Source organism: Podarcis melisellensis (assembly GCF_964234715.1).
Source record: "Podarcis melisellensis genome assembly, chromosome: 11".
In the NCBI taxonomy this organism is placed as follows: domain Eukaryota; kingdom Metazoa; phylum Chordata; class Lepidosauria; order Squamata; family Lacertidae; genus Podarcis; species Podarcis melisellensis.
In genome coordinates this window covers 60607226-60630449 of record NC_138543.1, presented here as the reverse complement: position 1 = coordinate 60630449, position 23224 = coordinate 60607226, and the positions used below count along the sequence as shown (strand labels likewise).

At 48.0% G+C, this 23224-nt stretch overlaps 1 protein-coding gene across 1 annotated transcript in view; it reads right to left on the bottom strand.

Moving 5' to 3' along the window:
- Positions 1-23224, bottom strand: part of DNAI1 (dynein axonemal intermediate chain 1) — a 156462-nt gene that overhangs the window by 61586 nt on the left and 71652 nt on the right. Inside the window, exons 13-16 of the mRNA XM_081929717.1 lie at positions 22647-22897; positions 9034-9123; positions 5313-5400; positions 3056-3135 (exon numbers count right to left, since the gene is read on the bottom strand). Of these exons, the coding sequence (XP_081785843.1) occupies positions 3056-3135; positions 5313-5400; positions 9034-9123; positions 22647-22897 (509 nt within the window). The remainder of the gene's footprint in view (positions 1-3055; positions 3136-5312; positions 5401-9033; positions 9124-22646; positions 22898-23224) is intronic.

Genomic DNA, 23224 nt, shown 5'->3' with positions numbered 1-23224 from the left:
AGGAAATATTAACATTTGGATGGCTGTTGATGGTGGTGCTATCTTGGCAGGAAGGCTCGCCTTAGCCCAAACCACATATGGCAAGAAACCTATGAGGTCCGGGCTCAGAGAATGACCAAAGCAAAATTATACGGACAACTCACTAAGGGCAGAACTGCACCTGCTTCTATGGGTGTAGCCAGAAATTTTGTTGGGAGGGGCAGGACTTTTGGGGGGGCGGAACCGATGTGATTGGTCAGTTAGTTACCATATTTTTCGTTCCATAAGAGGCACTTTTTTCCTCCTAAAAAGTAAGGGGAAATGTCTGTGCGTCTTATGGAGCGAATGTGCGGTCCCTGGAGCCAAATTGCCCAGGGGGCAAAAAGCAGATCATGCTTTTTTTTTTTTTGAAAGAGGGAAGGGGGTGTTGAAACGAAGCCACTGATCGTTTGCCGATTGGGGAGAGAGATAAGGGATGCTAGAGATAAAGGAGGCTGCCTGGGAGGGGGGAGGTAAAGACAGCAAACTTGCAAGGAGAGGAGACAGGAAGGCTAAAGCAATGAGGAGAGAAATTAGAAGAAAAGGAGAAGCAAAAAACTGCTCCAGCTAAGGAAAAGACAGCTAAGGAAAAGACCCCCATCGTTCTGCCCAGACACTGAGATCCAGAACTGAGGGCCTTCTGGTGGTTCCCTCACTGCGAGAAGCCAAGTTACGGGGAACCAGGCAGAGGGCCTTCTCGGTAGTGGCGCCCGCCCTGTGGAACGCCCTCCCGTCAGATGTCAAGGAAATAAACAACTATCTGACTTTTAGAAGACATCTGAAGGCAGCCCTGTTTAGGGACGCTTTTAATGTCTAACAGACTACTGTATTTTAATACTTTGTTGGAAGCCGCCCAGAGTGGCTGGGGAAACCCAGCCAGATGGGTGGGGTATAAATAATGCAATAATAATAATAATAATAATAATAATAATAATAATAATATTACAGCTGTCTCCTGTTAAGGCTTCAAGGCCAGTGTCACAAGGTAATTGGGTATAAGAGTTGAACACCTATGGTCTTAAATCCCCATAAAACCTGGACTGGTGGGAGCTCTCAGCAGCCAGCCAAGGTCAGAGTCTATTTGGGCTTTTGACATCATCCTGCTCCTTTGCTCAGCCTACAGAGATTTAAGTGTAAGCCTTTATGTTCATTAGCTGGATAAGTTACTGTTCGTTGTTTTCTTACCTCCTGAGCTATTTTAATCTGTGCAATTATTGGGAGTTTCTCTCTCTCGTTTTAGTAAAATCTGTGTAAGATTTTATGAAACTGGGTCTGGTCTGAGTTCCTGAACCCTTTAATTTTGACAACAAAGCAGATGTCCCAACAAAGCATTGGTAGCCTCACAGCTGCATTACTGCAATGCACTCTACGTGGGGCTACCCTTGGGCTGGTTGGTTGGAGGTTGCAGCTGATGCAGAACAAGGCAGCTAGATTGCTCGTGGGGCAGTGGTGGTGGAAAACAATCAGTAGCGTATGGACCCTCTTCCTGCTGCGCTTTCACTGGCTGCCAATCTCCTACTGGGCCAAGTTCAAGATGTGTTAACATCAAAAGGCCAATACAGCTCAGAACCGGGTTACTTGGTTAGATTGGTCTCAACTAGGGACAGGGCCTTTTCAGCACTGGCCCCAACTTGGTGGAATGCTCTGTCCCAAGAGACTAGTGCCTGCAAGATAGAGCTGACATCTTTCCGCAGGGCCTGCAAGATAGAGCTGTTCCGCCTGGCCTTTGTTTTGGACTCGGTCTGACCCTTATATTTCCCTCCCCTTATGGTTTTGACCTACAGGCTACTACTAAAATGAGGCTGCATTTTAAATTGTATTTTAACCTGTATTTTAAATTGGTTTTTTTCCCCTATTATGTTTTTACCGTAATTTTACTGGTGTTAGCCTCCCTGAGCCTGGCTCTGACCGGGGAGGGGAGGGTATAAATAAAATTTATTATTATTATCCCTTATACACCCACAGATCCTTGCGGCTGGAGGTAATGTCCCTCCTGCAAATATCTCGGAAGCCTGCTCTGCAGAAACTTGGAGAAGGGCTTTCGATGTGGCTGCCCCTCTTCTAGGGAACAGCATTGCTGTGGAGTTATGGCAGGAAACTGGGTTTCTGGAAACAGTGGGATACATTTTTGTTCCCAGCTGGGTAAACTTGTCCTTTCTGTGAGTGACTATTTTATATTGTTTTAGTTTAGTTTTCAACTGTTTTTTGCTGTTTCTACTGCACATCACCTTGGGATGAGTGCATAGAAGGCAATTAACAGATTAAGGAGGAGAAGGAGAGTTTCCACAAAACTTGCGTGCACAAAGTTGATGTCCTTAGTTGCTTCTCCTCAAATCCCTGCTCCCAGCTCCCGTCAGGAGAGGGGTTTTTTGCCAGGCAGATTCATAAGCAGGGCATGCACGCGGAGTACGTGGCAGCCGTTTAGGGCAGCACGTCTGCATTAATGCAGAAACAATTTATCTGCAGAAAAGGGCAGCAGATAGGGCTGGGTTTGTAATTAAGATAATCACTTCTTGGCTTCCGAAATGCTATTAACAGAGCTACTCTCTGAAATTTGCCATAATTGTTCTGCAGCCAAAAATTAGAGCATTATTGGGCTGATTGTCGGAAGGCGTTAAAGGCAACGGTATTCTCTTCCAATAACCATTTAACAAACAAGCTCTACAGGCAGCATGGCCGGGCTTGCCACTCCTCGTTCTTGCGCAGTCTTAAAAAGCTGGATTATTATTTTTTGCACAGCAGGGAGTTTGGCAAGGCCAATTTCATTTCCTTCACTGGGACAGTCCTTCCTGCCCCAAAGCGTCGCTCACAGTCTGGTTCTCCCGGAGGGGGGAAAATCCTCCTCAAACTCAGTCAGTGCAATCTGTTCACTTGCTTTACTTAAACATCCCATCTTGAGAGGATTCTGGCACACGTCATGCAGGCGTCGCCACATGCAGACACAGAAGCCTTTCAGAGCATATTTTGGGACTGGAAATGCCAGACATCATTCTGCAGAAACAGGAGGAGCAACAGCTTGCAGAGGGAAGGGCCTTACTTTGTAGATTTTGCCTTCTTCTGTACCCACAAGGAACAAATAATCAATCTTCTTGTGAAAGTCAAACGAAGTCCCGCAGCCTGTTTGGAAGGAGAGAGGGGTATAAATAAGAAATAAAACTTTGTCATGGAACTCTGTTAGGGCTCCATTTTCCCTAGACGGATCTAGCTATTCAACCTGTTGTTTGAAGGAAGGACTGCCAGGTGCCGAAAAAGTGAAACAAAGGGGCTGCAGTTTTCGGCCCAGGAAGAAAACATGGCCATTATTATCTAGCTGTGCTGAAAAGAGAGGCTTTGCCAAAGCAGAAGAGAGCTGTTGGATCCTGAGGTGTGCACTCATTCTGCATGGGAAACAGCTGCGTGCCCGCTAGCTCCCCACTCCCTTCAACCTCTACGATAACACGGCTGGTTTTGCAAAGACGTCGGTAAGCCGTTAATAATCTCTTTCCTCCAGAGGAAACTGCTCTCGGAAACATCCTGAAAGTCTGAGTGACCAAAGGGAAGCAAGCGAAGCGTAACTCTGTGGAGCCAGGTTTCTTTTTGGAAGGGCTAAGAGTAAGGGTGGCACTGTGGGTTAAACCGCAGAGCCTACGACTTGCTGATCAGAAGGTCAGCGGTTCAAATCCCCGTGACGGGGTGAGCTCCCATTGCTCGGTCCCTGCTCCTGCCAACCTAGAAGTTCAAAAGCAAGTCAAAGTGCAAGTAGATAAATAGGTACCACTCCGGCGGGAAGGAAAACGGCGTTTCCGTGCGCTACTGTGGTTCGCCAGAAGCGCCTTAGTCCTGCTGTCCACATGACCCGGAAGCTGTACACCGGCTCCCTTGGCCAATAAAGCGAGATGAGCGCCGCAACCACAGAGTTGGCCACGACTGGACCTAATGGTCAGAGGTCCCTTTAAGAGGGCTTATTAGAAGGAAGCTGCCTCTAATTGCATAAACAGTGGAAGCCCATGGAGACTGGCTCCCGAGGGCGGCTGAGCCACTTCCCTATCAACCTCAGCCTGCCCTTGTCCAGCCCCCACCGGCTTTCTTTCATACAACCGGTCCCTGGGGATGGGGGACCCTGCCAGTTAACTTCCTCAGACTCAGTGTCGCCCCTAATAGTTGCAGTTGGAGATTCTGGCCACTCCACCTCCTGCTGGTCTCTCTGACCAGTGCCAATGGGCATCAACAGAAGCCACTGCTGGCGGAAACTCAACGTGGGGCAGCTTCTTCTCTGTAGGCCTACAGTCCTTCTGATTAAATGAGGTGGCCTTGCCTTTTCATAGGATCACTGTGGAGTTGGGAGGGACCCCAAGGATCATCCAGTCCAACCCCCTGCAAGGCAGAAATATGCCGCTGTCCCATATGGGGATCGAACCTGCAACCTAGGCGTTATCAGCACCATGCTCTAACCCAGGGGTCAGCAACCTTTTTCAGCCGTGGGCTGGTCCACCGTCCCTCAGACCATGCGGTGGGCCGGACTATACACTCATACCTCAGGTTACAGACACTTCAGGTTGCGTTTTTTTGGGTTACAGACCACCGAAACTGGGAAGTACCGGAATGGGTTACTTCTGGCTTTCGGCAGTCACGCATGCGCAGAAGTGCTAAATCGCACTTTGCGCATGCACAGAAGCTCCAAATTGCAGCCTGCACGTGCACAGATGCGCCGCTGCAGGTTGCGAATGTGCATCCCACACGAATCATGTTCGCAACCTGAGTGTCAGGGGGAAAATGAACAAATTCCTATGCCCCACAAATAATTCAGAGATGCATTTTAAATAAAAGCACACATTCTACTCATGTAAAAACACTAGGCAGGCCCCACAAATAACCCAGAGATGCGTTTTAAATAAAAGGACACATTACACCCATGTAAAAACAGATTCCTGGACCGTCCATAGGCTGGATTGAGAAGGCGATTGGGCCGCATCCGGCCCCCGGGCCTTAGGTTGCCTTCCCCTGCTCTAACCAACTGAGCTATCCAGGGCACAAGATGGCTATCAAATCCCCTCTTCATCTTCTCCCAGATAAGCACACTTGGCTCCCTCAACCGTTCCTCATAAGGCTTGGTTTCCAGACCCTCTCCTGAGGACACCCCACTCGGGTTACTCCGCTGCAGTTTTCTGGGTGTGGCTACTTGGGAGCAAGTCCCACCGAGCTCTGTGGCACTGGCTCCCAAAAAAGCTTTCCTGGGACTCCAGCCCTCGGTGCCAGCATCTAAAGGGGTCTTTGGGGGGGGGCGCAGTGCAGGGAGGAGAGATTTCAGCCCGTACCAAAAGTCTGCAGCTGCAGGCCCTCTGGCCCTTCCACCGTGGACCCTTCCACGAGAAGCTTGATGATGTCTGTATGAACCAGCTCGTTCTGTTGGGGAAAGGAGAAAGAGATCAGAACAATTGCCGGCACTGGCGTCACAACAATGAGGCACCGCTTTGAAACAGAACACTTTGTCAAGGGGGTTTGAAAGAAAAGAAAACAGAGAGATAGAGGAATATCAAAACCGCTGAATGTTTCATGGCGGCGGCTGCCAGTTTGCGGGAGCTGGGTCTTAATGAGAAGTTTGCGAGTCTAGCATGTGTCCTTGCATGCTATTATAAGCACATCTGGGCTGTTCTCTGAGATTAATCTGAGGGCAGTTCCATACCCATCAGAAAAGCTTTTCCTCTGGCGCAGAAACATGGTGGGGGTGGGTGCTCCAGATGTCTCCAGCAGGGACGCTCAGACAAGACAAAGAAAAGTAAAGATGAGAGCTTCTTCAGGAACACAGGGTTGCAGAATCATAGAACTGAAGAGTTGGAAGGGAACTCCAGGGGTCATCTAGTCCAACCCGCTGCAATGCAAAAATCTCAGCTAACAGAGGCTTTGATTCCAGCTAGCTCTCCACAAACAGAAGAACTCCTTCCATTCATGAGGGGAACTGGGATACGGCAGTGGATTCCCCTTGAGGACAGGGGTGGGGCAGCAGGTTAGTTGTTGTTGTTGTTTTTTTGCTGGTGTCCCCTTCTTTGTGCAGCCCCCTGTACCACCTCCTCGTTCTGCTCCAGGGGCCCCAATCCTCTGGATAAGATATTTTCAGTGTCCAGGGGACCCAGGGGGAAGGAGAGATGGGCGAGAATGCTGCCAGGAAGCTTCTGAAGGCAGGAGCACCCAGCTAGCAAAACTCTGCTCCCGGGGCACTTCCACTAGTGGAACCTAGAATACAGTGGTACCTCAGGTTAAGTACTTAATTCGTTCTAAAGGTCCGTTCTTAACCTGAAGCACCACTCAAGCTAATGGGGCCTCCTGCTGCCACCGCGCCGCTGGAGCACAATTTCTGTTCTCATCCTGAAGCAAAGTTCTTAACCCAAGGTACTATTTCTGGGTTAGCGGAGTCTGTAACCTGAAGCGTATGTAACCTGAGGTACCACTGTATAAGAAGATAATTCTAGATAAGGGCAATGGCTCATTCAGCCCAGCATCCCATTCTCACAGTGGCCAATGAGATGGTTGGACAGTGTTCTCGAAGCTACCAGCATGAATTTGACCAAACTGCGGGAGGCAGTGGAAGACAGGAGGGCCTGGCGTGCTCTGGTCCAGGGGGTCAAGAAGAGTTGGACATGACTAAATAACTAAACAACAAGGCAAACTAAAGGCCCAATCGCCTTCTAAATCCAGACCACAGACGGTCCAGGAATCAGCGTGTTTTTAAATGAGTAGAATGTGTCCTTCTATTTAAAATGCATCTCTGGGTTATTTGTGGGGCATGCCTGGTGTTTTTACATGAGTAGAATCTGTGCTTTTATTTAAAATGCATCTCTGGGTTATTTGTGGGGCATAGGAATTCATTTTCGCACTCCCACCCCCCAAAATTCAGCCTGTGGTGCCAGCCACAATTTGGAAGGCACAGCCCTTTTTAGCCAGCAAAGGTTTCGCTGTTAATAGAAGTAACACACAAAATAGACATCAACGTTTAAGGGCTAGATTTCACTTCTTCCTAGAGAGGTGTGCTACAACTGGAAAAATCGATGCCTGCACAGCCCTTTCAGCTCCAGAATTGCTGCTTTAGTCTATTGTGCTTTGAAAGTTCCTCCTTTCTTCAAAAAAAAATATATAATGGAGTGAATGGGGGGAAGTAGCTTAACATCCTTGGTCTGTACCCCACGAGAAACTCTCAACAAAGCACTGCCAAAGAGCTGAGATGTCTCACCTCAGGAATAAAGCCAAAAAAGGCGCCTGTGTCTCTATTTTTGGAATCTGTTTCAAAAACCTGAATGCCTTTGCACAATGGAGTGAAGATGAGGCTTTTCACTGAAACCAGAGACCACAGCGTTAGTCAAGGAGTGCGGCAGGAGAGTCAAGTGAAAGGTTTGCCACCCAGATTTATTAAGGTGGTAAAAGACGCCTGCTTCTTGGGAGAAAAGCAATGACAAACCTAGACAGCATCTTAAAAAGCAGAGACATCACCTTGCCAACAAAGGTCCGTATAGTTAAAGCTATGGTTTTCTGAGTAGTGATGTATGGAAGTGAGAGCTGGACCATAAAGAAGGCTGATCGCCGAAGAATTGATGCTTTTGAATTCTGGTGCTGGAGGAGACTCTGGAGAGTCCCATGGACTGCAAGAAGATCCAACCTATCCATTCTGAAGGAAATCAGCCTGAGTGCTCACTGGAAGGACAGATCCTGAAGCTAAGGCTCCAAGACTTTGGCCACCTCATGAGAAGAGAAGACTCCCTGGGAAAGACCCTGATACTGGGAAAGATGGAGGGCGCAAGGAGAAGGAGACGACAGAGGACGAGATGGTGGGACAATGTTCTCGAAGTGACCAGCATGAGTTTGACCAAACTGTGGGAGGCAGTGGAGGACAGGAGTGCCTGGCGTGCTCTGGTCCAGGGGGTCACGAAGAGACGGACACGACTAAATGACTAAACAACAACAAAATGTGGCCTTTTGCAAAGAGAGCAATTGGAGGTAGTAGTGACTCTGAATACCAGAGGGGAGAGTGTACTTGCGCTTGGGTCCTGCTTCTCCTATTTGGGGCAACTGCTTGGCCATCATGAGAACAGAATACTGGACTCCTCTTTTGTTCACATGAGTGCAGCTGACAGTGCAACTGACTCCCTAAAGGTTGGGGGCAGCCACATCAAACACCTGAACAGTCCTGCAGAGAAGCATTTGAACTTATGAAGCAGATCAAGAATGGAGGCAGACTAGTTCAGTGCCTTAATGTTCTCAATTTTGTCAACTCCTCTTTCTTTTCCCCTTTTTCCTTCTGTGATGGAACTCCTACTTGGGGACTTCCCTGGCTTTTTTCTGGCCCACGTAGGACCAGTCTGAATACTTGGCCTTGGTGAAAACGATGTTTTCATCCCCAGAAAAGTTTTTGAGTTTCTGCTGAAATGAGGCTGATTATAATGTATTTTAATCTTGTTTTTTAAAGTTGTATTTCAATCAATTGTTTTATATCTAGTGTTAGCCGCCCTGAAGTAAAGGTAAAGGTAAAGGGACCCCTGACCATTAGGTCCAGTCGTGGCAGACTCTGGGGTTGCAGCACTCATCTCACTTTACTGGCCGAAGGTGCCAGCGTACGGCTTCTGGGTCATGTGGCCAGCAGGACTAAGCCGCTTCTGGCGAACCAGAGCAGCGCACGGAAACGCCGTTTACCTCCCCGCCAGAGCGGTACCTATTTATCTACTCAGGAGCAGGGACCGAGCAATGGGAGCTCACACCGTCACGGGGATTTGAACCGCCGACCTTCTGATCGGCAAGTCCTAGGCTCTGTGGTTTAACCCACAGCGCCACCTGTGTCCCTATGGCCAGAGAGGGAGGGGTATAAATAAAATTGTTGTTGTTGTTGTTTTGTTGTTGTTGTTGTTTTTAAATAGGTATGTGCACTTAGGAATGGTGAGGCCTAATGCGGGAAAGACGAAGTCCCTTCTTTCATAACAGCAGCATCCCCAAACACCACACATAGCAGGATATTAAACAGGGGCAGGAATGATGGGCTGACCCCATGCTTACCTTGACCAGAGTCCAGGAGACAATGCGCCCATCGGAAGAGACAGAGAAGAAGTTCAAGTTGTTGTCCATGTCATCTTTCTGCCACTTGACCTGGGAAACAGAAACACAAAAGATTTTCCAGCAAATGAGTCAGTTGGAATTTACCGAAAGATGCTAAACTCTGTTCTTTCTCCATTCATCCAGTTAATCCACAGTCCAATTGCCGCCACCACCCCCCCCAGAGAAGCCCTAACATTTCACCTTGGTTTGCCTTTCTGCTTAGACAGACTTATTCTGCTAGGCCGGTTGGGTGCAGGATGAGTCCAACACTCCATTTAGAAGGAATTTGCGCAGGAAAAAAACTTGGTAGATCATGCCACCAAGAGCCACCACAGAGCTTGGGTTTCTAACACCAGTTTGCAAACTACCTAGCAGGGAAATGGATTGTGCTTTCTCTGTTTAGGCAAACTTTATACATTATGTAGATCAAGGTTGCAACCATATACTCATTTACCTGGCAGCAAGTCCTCCAAAATGCTCATTTTCTCCCACCTTACATCTAAAGTGGGGCAGACAAGAGGTTACTGCCTCATTTTGCATAACTCTTTGGCTGCTTCTGCAAGGAGAATGGAAATCCACTCTGCATTTTAGCCACCCTGTAGAAAACCAGAGAGATTTGCCTTTCGGATTTTGACAGTTCAGAAGAGGGCAGTTAGAGGAGGATAAACACTTGGAGGTCTGTAAGATAAATCTCAGCTTGAATCAAATGCCTCATAATTGATCCAATTTCCAGATGTGGAAATTCAATCAGGCAGCAGAATAAAAGATGGCCTGGCTTGCAAACTGTCTGCCTGGACCTCTCGATGCATCTATCAGCCGGACCAGCCATTTCCCAATAACATTCTGCACTGCGTGAAGGTGGCATTTGTCTCTGTCAAAGCTGTTCCATAGATATAGATCCCTGTTAGCATCGCCTAATGTAAATGAGCCCCATCAGCCGAGAGCCTAGTGCATATTTCTTATGTGACAATCTATTCATACCGTATCAGCTCTCCCCCAAAATAAAACCGCCGGCTGAATAGCGGATTTCTGAGCACCAAACTCCTCTCTGCACTGATTCTGCTCTGAAAGCAGTGGTTGCATGCCAAGGAACCATGACCCCGATGCAATGAAATAACCAGACAGGACAAAGAGTATATATTGGGTCAAATAGGCCACATCTTTTGTTGTTGTTGTTGTTTAGTCATTTAGTCGTGTCCAACTCTTTGTGACCCCGTGGACCAGAGCAGGCCAGGCACTCCTGTCTTCCACTGCCTCCCGCAGTTTGGTCAAACACATGCTGGTAACCTCGAAAACACTGTCCAGCCATCTCGTCTTCTGTCATCCTCTTCTCCTTGTGCCCTCCATCTTTCCCAACATCAGGGTCTTTTCCAGGGAGTCTTCTCTTCTCATGAGGTGGCCAAAGTCTTGGAGCCTCAGCTTCAGGATCTGTCCTTCCAGTGAGCACTCAGGGCTGATTTCCTTCAGAATGGAGAGGTTTGATCTTCTTGCAGTCCATGGGACTCTCAAGAGTCTCCTCCAGCACCATAATTCAAAATGCTTTTCCTTAGGGCGTCCCTATTTTCATCGGAAAAATGTTGGCGGGTATGGAATAGGATGTCCCTCTTTTCATCAGAGAAGTGTGGGAGGGTATGCACTTGGCCGTGAAACTCGCTGGGTGACCTTGAGCCTGTGGCTCACTCTCAGCCAACCTGCTTCACAGGGCTGTTGTGGCAAATGTGCTCCAATCCACCATCAGCCTGGATCAACAGCTACTAGTAAGCGACAGACACTCATTATGGGCATAGCCTATGATTACCAGATGCCCCCTTTTCCCAGAGACGGTCCCCAGATTCACAAATCCGTCCCCGGACGGATTTTTGCATTGTAGGGGTTGGACTAGATGATCCTAGGTTTTTTGCCCCACAGAGAACCCTGCAGGCAAATCTGGATAGGGAGATCTAGGGATTGCCATGTGGCCAGTGGGCAACCACCTTTCCCCGCTCAAGGATGGGAAAAGGCCAGAACGTAAATCCTCTTTTCAAGTAGCAGCATGCATTGGCATGAAATATCGCACAATATTGGCCCATTTAGAGGCGATATGATATGCAGGGGCTTCTACTTCCCATTGAAATGCACATGGGCACTCAATCCCATCATGCTATGCCATTTCACTACAAAGAGCTGGTATTATCACACCCTTTATCTTCTGATAAGTGGCAGAACTCAAGCATTTGCATTTAAAAGGAAGCCCTGATAGCTTTTTAAATAATAATAATAAAAAATAACACTGGAGAGATCTCGGGTTTTCTTTTTAATATAAACCAAAGCTATTTATCGGTATCATTCCATCAAGCCTCATTCACAGCCCCAAGTCCTATTTATTTCTCAAAAGGAATCCATTGAAGTCTAATCTGTTGCCGTGAATGAAACAGTCACAGTATGGTTACACTTGAGAGAAAGCAAGCCAAGGTAGGAAAAGCTAGATTTGGAAGAGGAAAAGAAGCTGTGAACAAGCTTCTTGGTGGCTCTGGCACATATTGTGCTGCAGGTCCAAACTTGGGGATGGGGTGGATTTGGGAAAAAAGGGGGGTCCTTGGGGGTCTACCTAGACAAAATTTCATATGTTTTTAATGTTTGGTGTATTACGGTATTTTAATATTTGGTTGGAAGCCACCCAGAGTGGCTGCGGAAGCCGGGCGGGGTAGAAATAATAAATTATTATTATTATTATTATTATCATCATCATCATCATCATCATCATCATCATCATCATCATCATACTGCTGGATGGAATTGCATCTCAGAGGTGTTGGCCCTCAGTAAAGAGCTCTGACTAGCACCCGCATTTACAAACTTTTCAACATCAGTTAAATACATTTTTTCTTATTTCCCCCGGCCTTTCAAATGGTCCTATTACAGTAATTTGCTTCATTGGTTCCCCTCCTTCTCCATTTTGTTGTTTGGATTCAAGTTGTTTTTAGCGTATTGTATGTGAACAATTTCTATTGACGCCTGTTGCACGCAGCTCCAGAATCGATTTAGATGGAGGACAATGTATAAATATTTTGAATAAATAAAATAACGGAGACGTTTGTAACCAGCGAACAAAAAGATGATACATCTAATTACACCAATGTAAGCCTGTTATCAGTGAGTCATGAGTGTGGGAAGAGTCGCTTTGCTGAATGAGGTGACACCTTACCTGGCTCCAGGGCAGGGAAAGGTAGGGCAGGATCTGTCCTCAGCCAACACCTGCAGGAGTTCAGGGTTCAGAGAGGAGTTCCCAATAGCCTGCTTTGCTAGCATGCAGTGGGAATTGGGCTTCCAAAATGGATTTAGAATGTGTTCCATTGCCTTTTGTTTTTTGAGTTTCATTGCTGTTCTTATTGTTCTAGTGTTCAGTGTTATCTTTTATTGACTGCACGATCCCCTGACATTTCTGTCAAGCCCATTGACAGCTTAGCGGATTAGCGCTACAGCGGTCTAGTGGCTTCTAGCGATCAGCTGTTAAGCGGCTTATCAGCAGATCAGCTGTTAAGCGGCTTAGCGGCTTAGGAAAAGGGGGGGGGAGCGGAAAAAAACCTGCGGGGACTCGCAAGATTTTTTCATCTTGCGAAGCAACCCCATAGGGAAATTCATTTTGCAAAGCACCTCCAAAACGGAAAACCCTTTCATCTAGCGGGTTTTCCGTCTTGCGAGGCGTTCGTCTTGCGGGGCACCACTGTATTCCCCAAGAAGACAAGAACGACAGCCCAAGTAACTCAGCTCCATTCCATCTGGCAGTTTTAAGCTATTTTATTTTCCTGAAATACTCTTTAACATTCTTCTTCCGGTTAGGGAAAAAAACCGCTCTGAGCTCAAAGCAGCCAGCAAAATGTACTTCGTAAGATGTGATCAGTTTGGTGCCCAGCAGGTAAACAAGGATCAGAAGAGCCAGAGGCAGATGAGTAATTGGGTGCACTCTTCCCACCTTGGATCAAATTTTTGCTGTCAGGTGTCATAAGAAAGCTGCAGAGATAGCGCAGGATAGTGCGCACCCCGGAAATGATATCTTTCAGTTCTGCCTTCTGGAAGAAGGTACAGGGTTATAAAGACTAGGACTAGCCGTCTGAGAAAGAGTTTCTAGCCAAATGTGATTTTGGTTTTAAACGCAGTGTAAGGTAGTCTCTGTGGGAGTATATTGTATTTAAAAATAGGGTATCAGAGTTTTTAGACGGTTAACCAGGCTGGGATAGCAGGCTTGTTGATTTCTGAATGTCTTATGTAGATTTTTTCAATTTCGTTGTTCTGTATGGGGCAATGACAATAAAGATTATCGTAAGAATGCAAGAAGAGCTCTGCTGGATCAGGCCAATGGACCATCTAGTTCAGCATCCTGTTCTCACACGGGCCAACCAGACACCACACAAGCAGGGAATCCCGCAAGTGGGATCCGAGCACCAGAGCCCTCTCCCCTCCAGTGCTTTCCAGCTACTGGCATTTGGAGGCATTGCTGCCTCTATCTGTGAAGGCATCCCAGCCATTAGCCATCAATAGCCGTCTCCTCCTCCATGGACTTTTAGGGGTGCGGGTGGTGCTGTGGGTTAAACCAGAGAGCCTAGGACTTGCCGATCAGAAGGTCGGCGGTTCAAATCCCCACGATGGAGTGAGCTCCCGTTGCTCGGTCCCTGCTCCTGCCAACCTAGCAGTTCGAAAGCACGTCAAAGTACAAGTAGATAAATAGGTACCGCTCCAGCGGGAAGGTAAACGGTGTTTCCGTGCGCTGCTCTGGTTCACCAGAAGTGGGAGGCAGTGGAAGACAGGAGTGCCTGGCGTGCTCTGGTCCAGGGGGGTCACGAAGAGTCGGACATGACTAAACGACTAAACAACAACAACAACATGGTACTGTGGTTGACCAAGTTGGTGACCCTGCTCCCTGTGGGGCAGCGAGATCACCTTCGGGGGGCTGCCACAGTGCAAGTGGGAGGCAGAGAAGCTGGAGGTGTAAATGACTATTTTGGTAATCCTCACAGAACTCTAGCCCAATGGTTGCCATTAATTTGATTCAGAATTCATTTAAGAATGAACTGATTTTGGAATGTATTTCAATTAATTGATTGTGATTTTATGTAAACTGTGTTACTTTTATTGTTGTTAGCCGCTCTGAACCTGGTTTTGACTGCGGAGGGCGGGATATAAATATTATTTATTATTATTAATTATTATTATTATTATTATTTACTTTGCAAAGTCGGTATCATTAGATCAAGTTCATCAATTTTGTTGAATTAATTAAACTAAATCGTTTAAAGTGGATTTTGAATCAGTTGTTACTGTTTCAAATTTTGTGATTATCTTCCGAAGTGGGTTGTGCTATTTTGAGTAATAATTTTTCATAGGCAAGGGAGTGCCGGGGATGGGTTTATAGACCGAAGGGGAAGGAGGCTGAAAAAGTTTGGGAACCATTGGCATAGAAAACCCTAAAACTTTCAAAAGTCAAGGGGAAGGTGTTCTGAGAGCAAAAAAAAAACAGCGAGCGTGTGGATTAAAGTCCTGCTTTTGAAACGTGGTAGATTGCATGAACATATCAAAGGTGCCTGGCTGGCAGAACTGACGGCAGGACACAAAGTCCTTTGATTCCTCCCCTTTGGCAGATTAACCCACCTGTCCGCAGGAATGCCAAACAGCAAAGTGGGTCACACAGCTGGATGCAAAATGGTACTGGTGTGTGTATGTGCAAAAAAAGGCCTTCCATCAGCTTAACTTGCTCTCCAGTCACCCATTTGCACGGGGTGCCATTAATTAATATTTTTTCTTTTTCTTCTTGGTAGGCATGGTGCTCGCTCAGATCTGACACCCTAAGGCTCTTTTTGCAAAGTGTGTCAATGGTTGCAGAGTCGTTTCATGGTGACCGTGCTTGTCAGAGGACTGCCATCGGAACCGGGGAGGGAGGCAGGAGGGCCGTTGGGATACAGAGAGCCTCCAAAGCTCCTGAGGAGCAGCTCCTCTTCCTGCGGTGGGAAAAGCCACACCTCCAGTGGAGAAGAGAGGGTAGGGGCCAGCCAAGCGAGGAAAGGGCTCAAGGAGGATGCTGAGAACCCCAGCGCCTCACCTAGCCAGGCTGGTCAGGAGGGACGCACGCCACTTCCGTCGCCCAGATTGCTCAGAGGGGTGAAATGCAAGGAGGGGGGGAGGAGGCTTGGGGTGCCGAAGTTCTTATGTTGGGGGAGAAACTGGAAGGGGCCACTCCTGGATTCGGCAAGTGACTGAGACGGACATGAACTTGGTAGATCTGCACTGTAAATAGTAAAGGGTAAAGGGGACCCCCGACCATTAGGTCCAGTTGTGGCCGACTCTGGGGTTGCGGCGCTCATCTCGCTTTATTGGCCGAGGGAGCTGGCGTACAGCTTCCGGGTCATGTGGCCAGCATGACTAAGCTGCTTCTGGTGAATCAGAGCAGCGCATGGAAACACCATTTACCTTCCCGCTGGAGCGGTACCTATTTATCTACTTGCACTTTGACGTGCTTTTGAACTTATAGGTTGGCAGGAGCAGGGACCGAGCAACAGGAGCTTGCCCCGTCGCGGGGATTTGAACCGCTGACCTTCTGATTGGCAAGTCCTAGGCTCTGTGGTTTAACCCACAGCACCATCCGCGTCCCTTGTGCACTGTAAATAGTTTGCACAATAAAACCTGTAAAAGACAGATCGGAGTTCTGCCTGGTTACTCACGAGCAACCACCACCAACATCTGACAGTGCTTTTCCAAATTGTGAATACCACCACTGAGAGGAGGCGGAAGGTGCAAGCAAGATGATGAACGAGTAGGCTTTGCAATAATTGGAACTAAGGCAAAGTCAGGACCCTGGACAAGGCCCAAGGGGCCAATCCAGATTTCAGCAGATTTAGGTCCACGGTTTCCGGTCCTAAATCACTCAACATGTAACTGCACTTTGGAACTCGCTTCCACTGGAGGCAGTGATGGCCACCAAGTTGGATGCACTTTAAAAAGGATTAGACAAATTCGTGAAAGCTACAGATACCTCCCAGATATAGGGTTGGTATGCCTCTGAAGACAAGTTGCTGTGGGTCGCAAGGGAGCAGAGTGCACTCAGATCCTGAGAATGCCCTGCAGTCCTGGGATATACACAAGGATGCTGGGTGCTGTTGCTCACCCTTGAATCTAGTCTTCTCAATAATAATAATAATAATAATAATAATAATAATAATAATAATTTATTTATATCCCACCCTCCCCCCCAGCCGAAGCTGGGCTCAGAGCGGCTAACAACAATAAAAGAAACACAGTTTACATAAAATCGCAATCAATTAATTGAAATACATTATGAAATCAGTCAATTCTAAAATCAATTCTGAATCAAATTAATGGGAACCATTGGGCTAGAGTTCTGTGAGGATTACCAAAGGAGGGGGTCAGACTGCACCTTGGCCAAAGGCCTGGTGGAACATCTCTGTCTTGCAGGCCCTGCGGAAAGAAGTCAAGTCCCGCAGGGCCCTAGTCTCTTGTGACAGAGCATTCCACCAGATCGGGGCCACAGCCAAAAAGGCCCTGGCTCTGGTTAAGGCCAGCTTAACCTCCCTGTGGCCAGGGATCTCCAAGATGTTTTTGTTTGAAGACCATAAGGTCCTCCGTGGGACACACTAGGAGAGGTGGTCCCATTGGGTTCTAAAGGGCATATTTTAATGGTCTTTTATCTGTTATCTTTTCAGTTGCTAGCTTGCGGTTTTAATTCATCCTTTAGAATTGCATTTACTGTACCAGCATTCCTAACTGTGCAGCTACTTTCCCGTAAAAGCTGTCACAGACATTTGAGCGAGGGAGAGAGGTATGTGTTTATATGCATTTACTTCCAGATTCCCCATCGCAGTGTTACATGCGAGAGATGTTGCGGCGTCTATTATCTATTACCGAAGCAGTAACAACAATGGATTTATTCATTCACAATGGTGCCATCAATATGCACAGTGTGTTGCAGAATAACGTAAGCAGCAACAGCAGCAACAGAAAGGTCCCTGGCCCAAGAGGATTCCAACATCTATTTCGACAACAGGAAAGATGGGAGGGTGAAGAAGAGAAAAGGAAGAGGTGAGGGGGCCAAGAGAGGAATGTGAGCAGTTGTGTGTACAGTGGTACCTCTGGTTGTGAACAGGATCCATTCCAGAGGCCCGTTTGAAACATGAAAAGAGCGCAACCCGCAGCGGCGCATCTGTGCATGCACAGGTTGCGATTCACTGCTTCTGTGCATGCGTGTGACGTCATTTTGCGTTTCTGCGCATGCACGAGCGGCAAAACCTGGAAGTAACCCTTTCCGGTACTGCCAATTCACCGCGGGACGTAACCTGAAAGAATGTAACATGAAGCTGTGTGTGATGGCCTGGGAATCGGATTCAGAGGCTGAACCTGAGGAATCCCAGCCTGCACAGGATTCCCCACCTCCAGAACCAGGTGAGCCGAGGCTGGGGCTTGAGCCTGAAGGATCCTCACCTGTGCTGGATCCTCAGGTGAAGGCACCAGCTGAGCCTGCTCTGGCTCCTGAGGTGATGGAGGACCCATTGCCTGCAGGTGCTCCACTCTCAGCCCCGTCAGGGAAAGAGGAGGTTGCCTCTGGGTCCGGTAACCCTCCAGCCTCTCCTGAGCTGCAGAGGCTCAGGGCAGAGAGGCAGAAGGAACTAAGTTCCTGCAGGAGGAGGGCTCGCCTCCAGGCCAGGAGAGGCGAGTCACCAGAGGATCGGGGCCACCCTATGCCTCGGGGCAGATAAAAGCCGGCCAGCCCCAGTCCCAAGTTGCGGGAGCAACATTGTTGGTTCCAGCCTGATCCCTGACCTGCTTCCCTGCCGGAGCTCCTGACCTCACCCAACGCCCTGCTCTGCACCCAGCTTCGACTTCTACGGACTGCCTTAATATTGCACCATCAACCTCAGACTGGACTCGGACCTCACCTCTCGGTTAGCCCCCGGGACCAGCATACTGTGGCAATCACACAGGGTCCCCGGACGTTTCACTATTGATCCCTGTGCCACCACTTTATTTCTCGCTGCCACCACCCAGGCCCTACCTGGTACAATACTGAGTCCAGTCAGGGTTAAATTGGAACATAAACTTCTGTTTATTTATTGCAGTTTAACAAGCGTGTGGTTTCATAAACGGTATAGGTCAATTAGAGTCATGGGGTGCCTGTCCAGACCTATAACTTCAACTACCTGCTCTCACTCACTAAACCACCTGTCAGATATTTACTTGTCTTCCTAGCTCCCAACTGTTCCTGACTCAGCTTATTTCGCTACACTAACTCAACCTCCCCACAGACTCTATCCCAATTCACTCCCACTCCAACCAACCACCCAACTCCCAATGAACTCCCCACTTCGCCCCTGCCAGAGCTGGTTTTATAGTCCCTCTGACTCCACCCCCTGGGTTCTGATAGGGTAACCTGTTTAACTATTTCACCTCCAGCACTCTCATATGGTAACGTCACAGCACGTGACATCATTTTGCGCTTCTGTGCATGCGCGAACAGCAAAAACCCGGAAGTAACCCTTTCCAGTATTTCCGGGTTGCTGCGGGACGTAACCTGAAAGAATGTAACATGAAGCGGACGTAACATGAGGTATGACTGTACTTGAGGATTGTTTCCCCTGGGGGTGTAGACAGTTTGGGGGGGTGGAGCAATGAAACCAGCAACATCTGAACTACCTACTCTGGAAGAATGGCAGACAAAGGTGACAGACTTCATGGGACTAGCAGAGATGACCGGCAGAATCCGAGACTAGGGGAAAGAGACAGTGGAAGAGGACTGGAAGAAATTTAAAACATATCTTAAAAACTGTTGTAAAATTGAGGAGTGTTAAGATGTCAAGGGGTAAGAAGTAGAGAATTACAGCTGTAACTAATAAGTTTAAGGAAATTTAATGAAAGGGAACTAATAGATAAATTGACTAAAGGGTTGCTAAAGAATTGTGGAATAAGGATGCAGCGAAAGGGAGGTATGGGGAAGTCGGTATATGTTTAATGTTGTGTATGTTTTTGTTTTGTGTTGTGTATGTTTTTTATTATGTGTTTGAAAAATGAATATTATTTTTTTAAAATGAAACCAGCAACATCTGGGCTTGTGGGAGATACTCAAGTGGTAGTGCGGAGACACTCAGTGACATGCGCAAGGCCGCCTTCTCTTGACCGTTTCTCGTGTTTGAAGGCTAAGCCATGGCACAGAAAACAGATTTGAAAGCCAAGTTCTAGTGCTGCCTTGTTTCAGATTACCCTGAGCCACCCCGCGGAGCCCAGCACAGGGCTTGCAAAGGGAGCACCGTCACAGAGCAGCTTTCCTTCTAGACAAGTAATCCGGGGACACGTTCAGCACCAGGCAAGAAGCCGTCTGCAGACCTGACGGTCTCCGTGCCTGGAGAGCAGTTTAGAAATAAGCGAGAGCATTAATCACACGCAAACAAAAGACCCAGGAGAAGCAGCGTCGGCTGCACAATGGCTTTGTCCCTGAGTTTCAGAGACTGCTGGGGAATATCCAAGCAACTCCAGTGTTTGGGAGGGTTTGCAGGTCTGGTTCAGTGCCTTGCATGTCCCAAATGCGGCAGGGGAAGATCTCTGATGCAGCCCAGCCTTCCTCCACCTGGTGATTCCCAGGTGCTTTGAACTACAACTCCCATCAGCCCCTGCCAGGGCACGCTCTTGCCAGTGCACACTCCACAGCTGGCTTACTCAGAATAGGGCACTTCAAAGTGTACGAAAAAATGTACTGTGATGTCAACCTTAAGTTGATTTTTTTTACCTCTCCATCAACACGCAACAACATTTGTGTGGATCAGGCTCAACAAGACTACCACATGAAAACAGCACACATTTTAAAGTGATCCGAATAATTCAACACATGCAGGACCCTCGTATCTCAGAACTGATTTCCTGTTTTCATATTCTGCAAGCCTATTGAACATCGTAACACTGTTGGACTTTAAAGGTGGCCATAATTCTGGCAGTTCAATAGCATGACTTATTGTATTTGTAGCTTAATATATATTTAGTTTTATTCTTTCTAAACCTTTTGCATGTTGCAAATTATTAGCAGCAGTAGAATTTCTATATACTATATTTTAATGTAAATACATACACACACTGTTCTTCAATATCTAATGAGTGTGTGTGTGTGTTTTCCTGTAGTTGATATTAGCATGAAAAACCAGACGACCACCACTGTTGTGACCTGTTCTGTTCACCCTGCACCCCTGGTGTTCCCTGGGAATGTTTTTAGGCTAATCCTCGCCCCATTTACCTGGGAAAAAGACCCAAAGTATTTAATACGGTTTACTTCTTACATGGTGGTTAGGATTTCCCCTGTAAGTTACAGTGGTACCTCGGGTTACATACACTTCAGGTTACATACGCTTCAGGTTACAGACTCCGCTAACCCAGAAATAGTGCTTCAAGTTAAGAACTTTGTTTCAGGATGAGAACAGAAAATGTGCTCTGGCGGCGCAGCAGCAGCAGGAGGCCCCATTAGCTAAAGTGGTGCTTCAGGTTAAGAACAGTTTCAGGTTAAGAACAGACCTCCGGAACAAATTAAGTTCTTAACCAGAGGTACCACTGTCTTGCTAAATGTAGCTATTTTAAGGCAGCTGCCATTGTGCATCAAGATTACGGCACCCATGTTTTCTGTGACACTTCAGACCTGTGATGCTCTGTAAAAGCAAAGAGGGGAAGCAGAGATGCTTTCTACCCCTGCAGAACTTTTCAACAATGCGTGGCCTCTCCTCCTAGCTTCTCCATCACATCCACTTCTACCCCACAAGTGAACAGGGCCAAAGCCCTGCGTGTTTGGCTTTGTCAGAAACAAAGACGAGCCACAGAGGCCCTTTGCCTGGCTGCGGGTTTCAATGTGATCATTAAAATTACAGGCATCAGCGGAGAAATGGCTACCCAACTGGAAGAAGGTTGTGAGTCAAGGACCCGCCACCCGCAATAAGACACAAAGACACATTATTTGAGGTTAATGGGCGAAATTAGGCCACAACTTTTATTGGTTACAGCATGTGAGTAGTATTGGCTTAGGCATTGGATGAAACAGCAATACAAGACTCCACGGGAGTCATTTCAGGGTCAACAACCAATGGGAGGAGCTTGTTGATGCAAATACAACTGGAAGCTCCCCCATGACGTCACCGGGGGTCGTGCCATGGCCCTAGCCACCAGCAGGCATCGGACAGGATCCACGACTGCCGGATTCCTTTAACGGAATACCCAAAAGAGGAGGGGTAGATGAAGGCCATACCCAATCCTCCAACACAGCACACATATTCCAGTGCCTAACCGCCAATACCAGAAAGTTGTGACGAGTTGCTACGAGGTAGGTGAAAAAACCAAGAGGCTGGTGCCAATTTGCCAAATGGATAAAAAAGTCCTACCAAGCCCCTTGGGCAACCAAGGCAACCAACCAAAGTCCATAGCAAGGTCAATACGCAAAAAGAAGCTGACCTAAGAGGGAGGGAGGGAGGGAGATCCAAAGAAAGCAGGAACAGACTGAGAGCTGAGCGCTGCCGCGGCTGTTTAAATGCGGCTAGCCCCGCCCACCAGCCGGCCCTATTGGTTGGCCAGAAGGCTTGGCCGCGGCAGCTGAAGCAATCAGGGGCAGGGAGCTGGACACGCCTCCCTGCCCCCACGGGAAGCTGCTCCTGCTCACTACCCCTCTCCTCTGGGATGAGGAGAAGCCTTATTGATGGCACTCCTTGCTCCCTTCTCAAAGAGCGCTCTTATTGCTGCACCGTATCAGGAAGACTCATTTTCAGAAAAGAGGGTGCAGGAGAGGAAGAAAGGAAAGGGACAGAGATATATACTGAACAATATTCAATAGCTGGGAAGATTTATGGATGTTAATGACAGGCCGACGTCTTTTAAAGAAGAGAAGAAGAAGATGAGTTTGGATCTGATATCCCGCTTTATCACTACCCTAAGGAGTCTCAAAGAAGGGATGCAGGTGGCATTGTGGGTTAAACCACAGAGCCTAGGACTTGCTGATCAGAATGTCGGCAGCTCAAATCCCCACGACAGGGTGAGCTCTCGTTGCTCGGTCCCTGCTCCTGCCAACCTAGCAGTTCAAAAGCAGAAAAGTGCAAGTAGATAAATAGGTACTACTCCGGCGGGAAGGTAAACGGTGTTTCCATGTGCTGCTCTGATTCCCCCGAAGCAGCTTAGTCATGCTGGCCACATGACCCGGAAGCTGTACGCTGGCTCCCTCGGCCAATAAAGCGAAATGAGCGCTGCACGCTCGGTCACGACTGGACCTAATGGTCAGGGGTCCCTTTACCTTTAAGGAGTCTCATAGCGGCTCACATTCTCCTTTCCCTTCCTCCCCCACAACAAACACTCTGTGAGCTGAGTGGGGCTGAGAGACTTCAGAGAAGTGTGACTGGCTCGAGGTCACCCAGCAGCTGCATGTGGAGGAGCGGGGAAGTGAACCCGGTTCACCAGATTACGAGTCCACCGCTCTTAACCACTACACCACACTGGCTGGGAATGCCTTGGTGAGACACTGCGATTTATCCGGGGATCAAGCCAGTTTTCAGAAAGAGCAATGGGGCCACTCCACTCACCTGCCACACGGGGTCGGTGTGCTTGCCAGACTTGGCAGTGCTCTTGTAGCCAGGCTGGGAGCTGGCGGGCTTCTTGAGGTTGTAGATGGCCACATTGCCATCGTAGAAACCCACCACAATCAGGTAGGGGTGGTCCACGTGGATGTCGAGGCACATGATGCCGCTCTCACTGTTGAAGATGTACTCCGGGAAAGAGGGGTTCTTCAAGGTGTACAGCAGGAGCATCCCTCGGCTCTGCTTCACAAAGTCGTCTGGGCAAGAGAGAGAGAAAGAAAGGGTCAATTGGCCTGGAGCATCAAGGAGCTGCATCTTCAAAGGCCCATCTCAGCTAACGGCCATCATCACCCTCAGCTCCTGGCAGGGAAATCTGCAAGTTGCTGGTGTGGATGGCCCCAACAGGCAGCCCAGATGGGGAGCAGGTGGACAACCAAGACCCTTGTCACAGCTAAAAATTGGCCGCTGTTTCCTTAATGCTAAAAGAACTAAGTCAGCATGAGTCAGCAGCCTAACAATGACTCATGCAACCTTTCACCAAATTGTACCTGTATATATAGAGTGGTCAATGTTAGTGTTGGGTG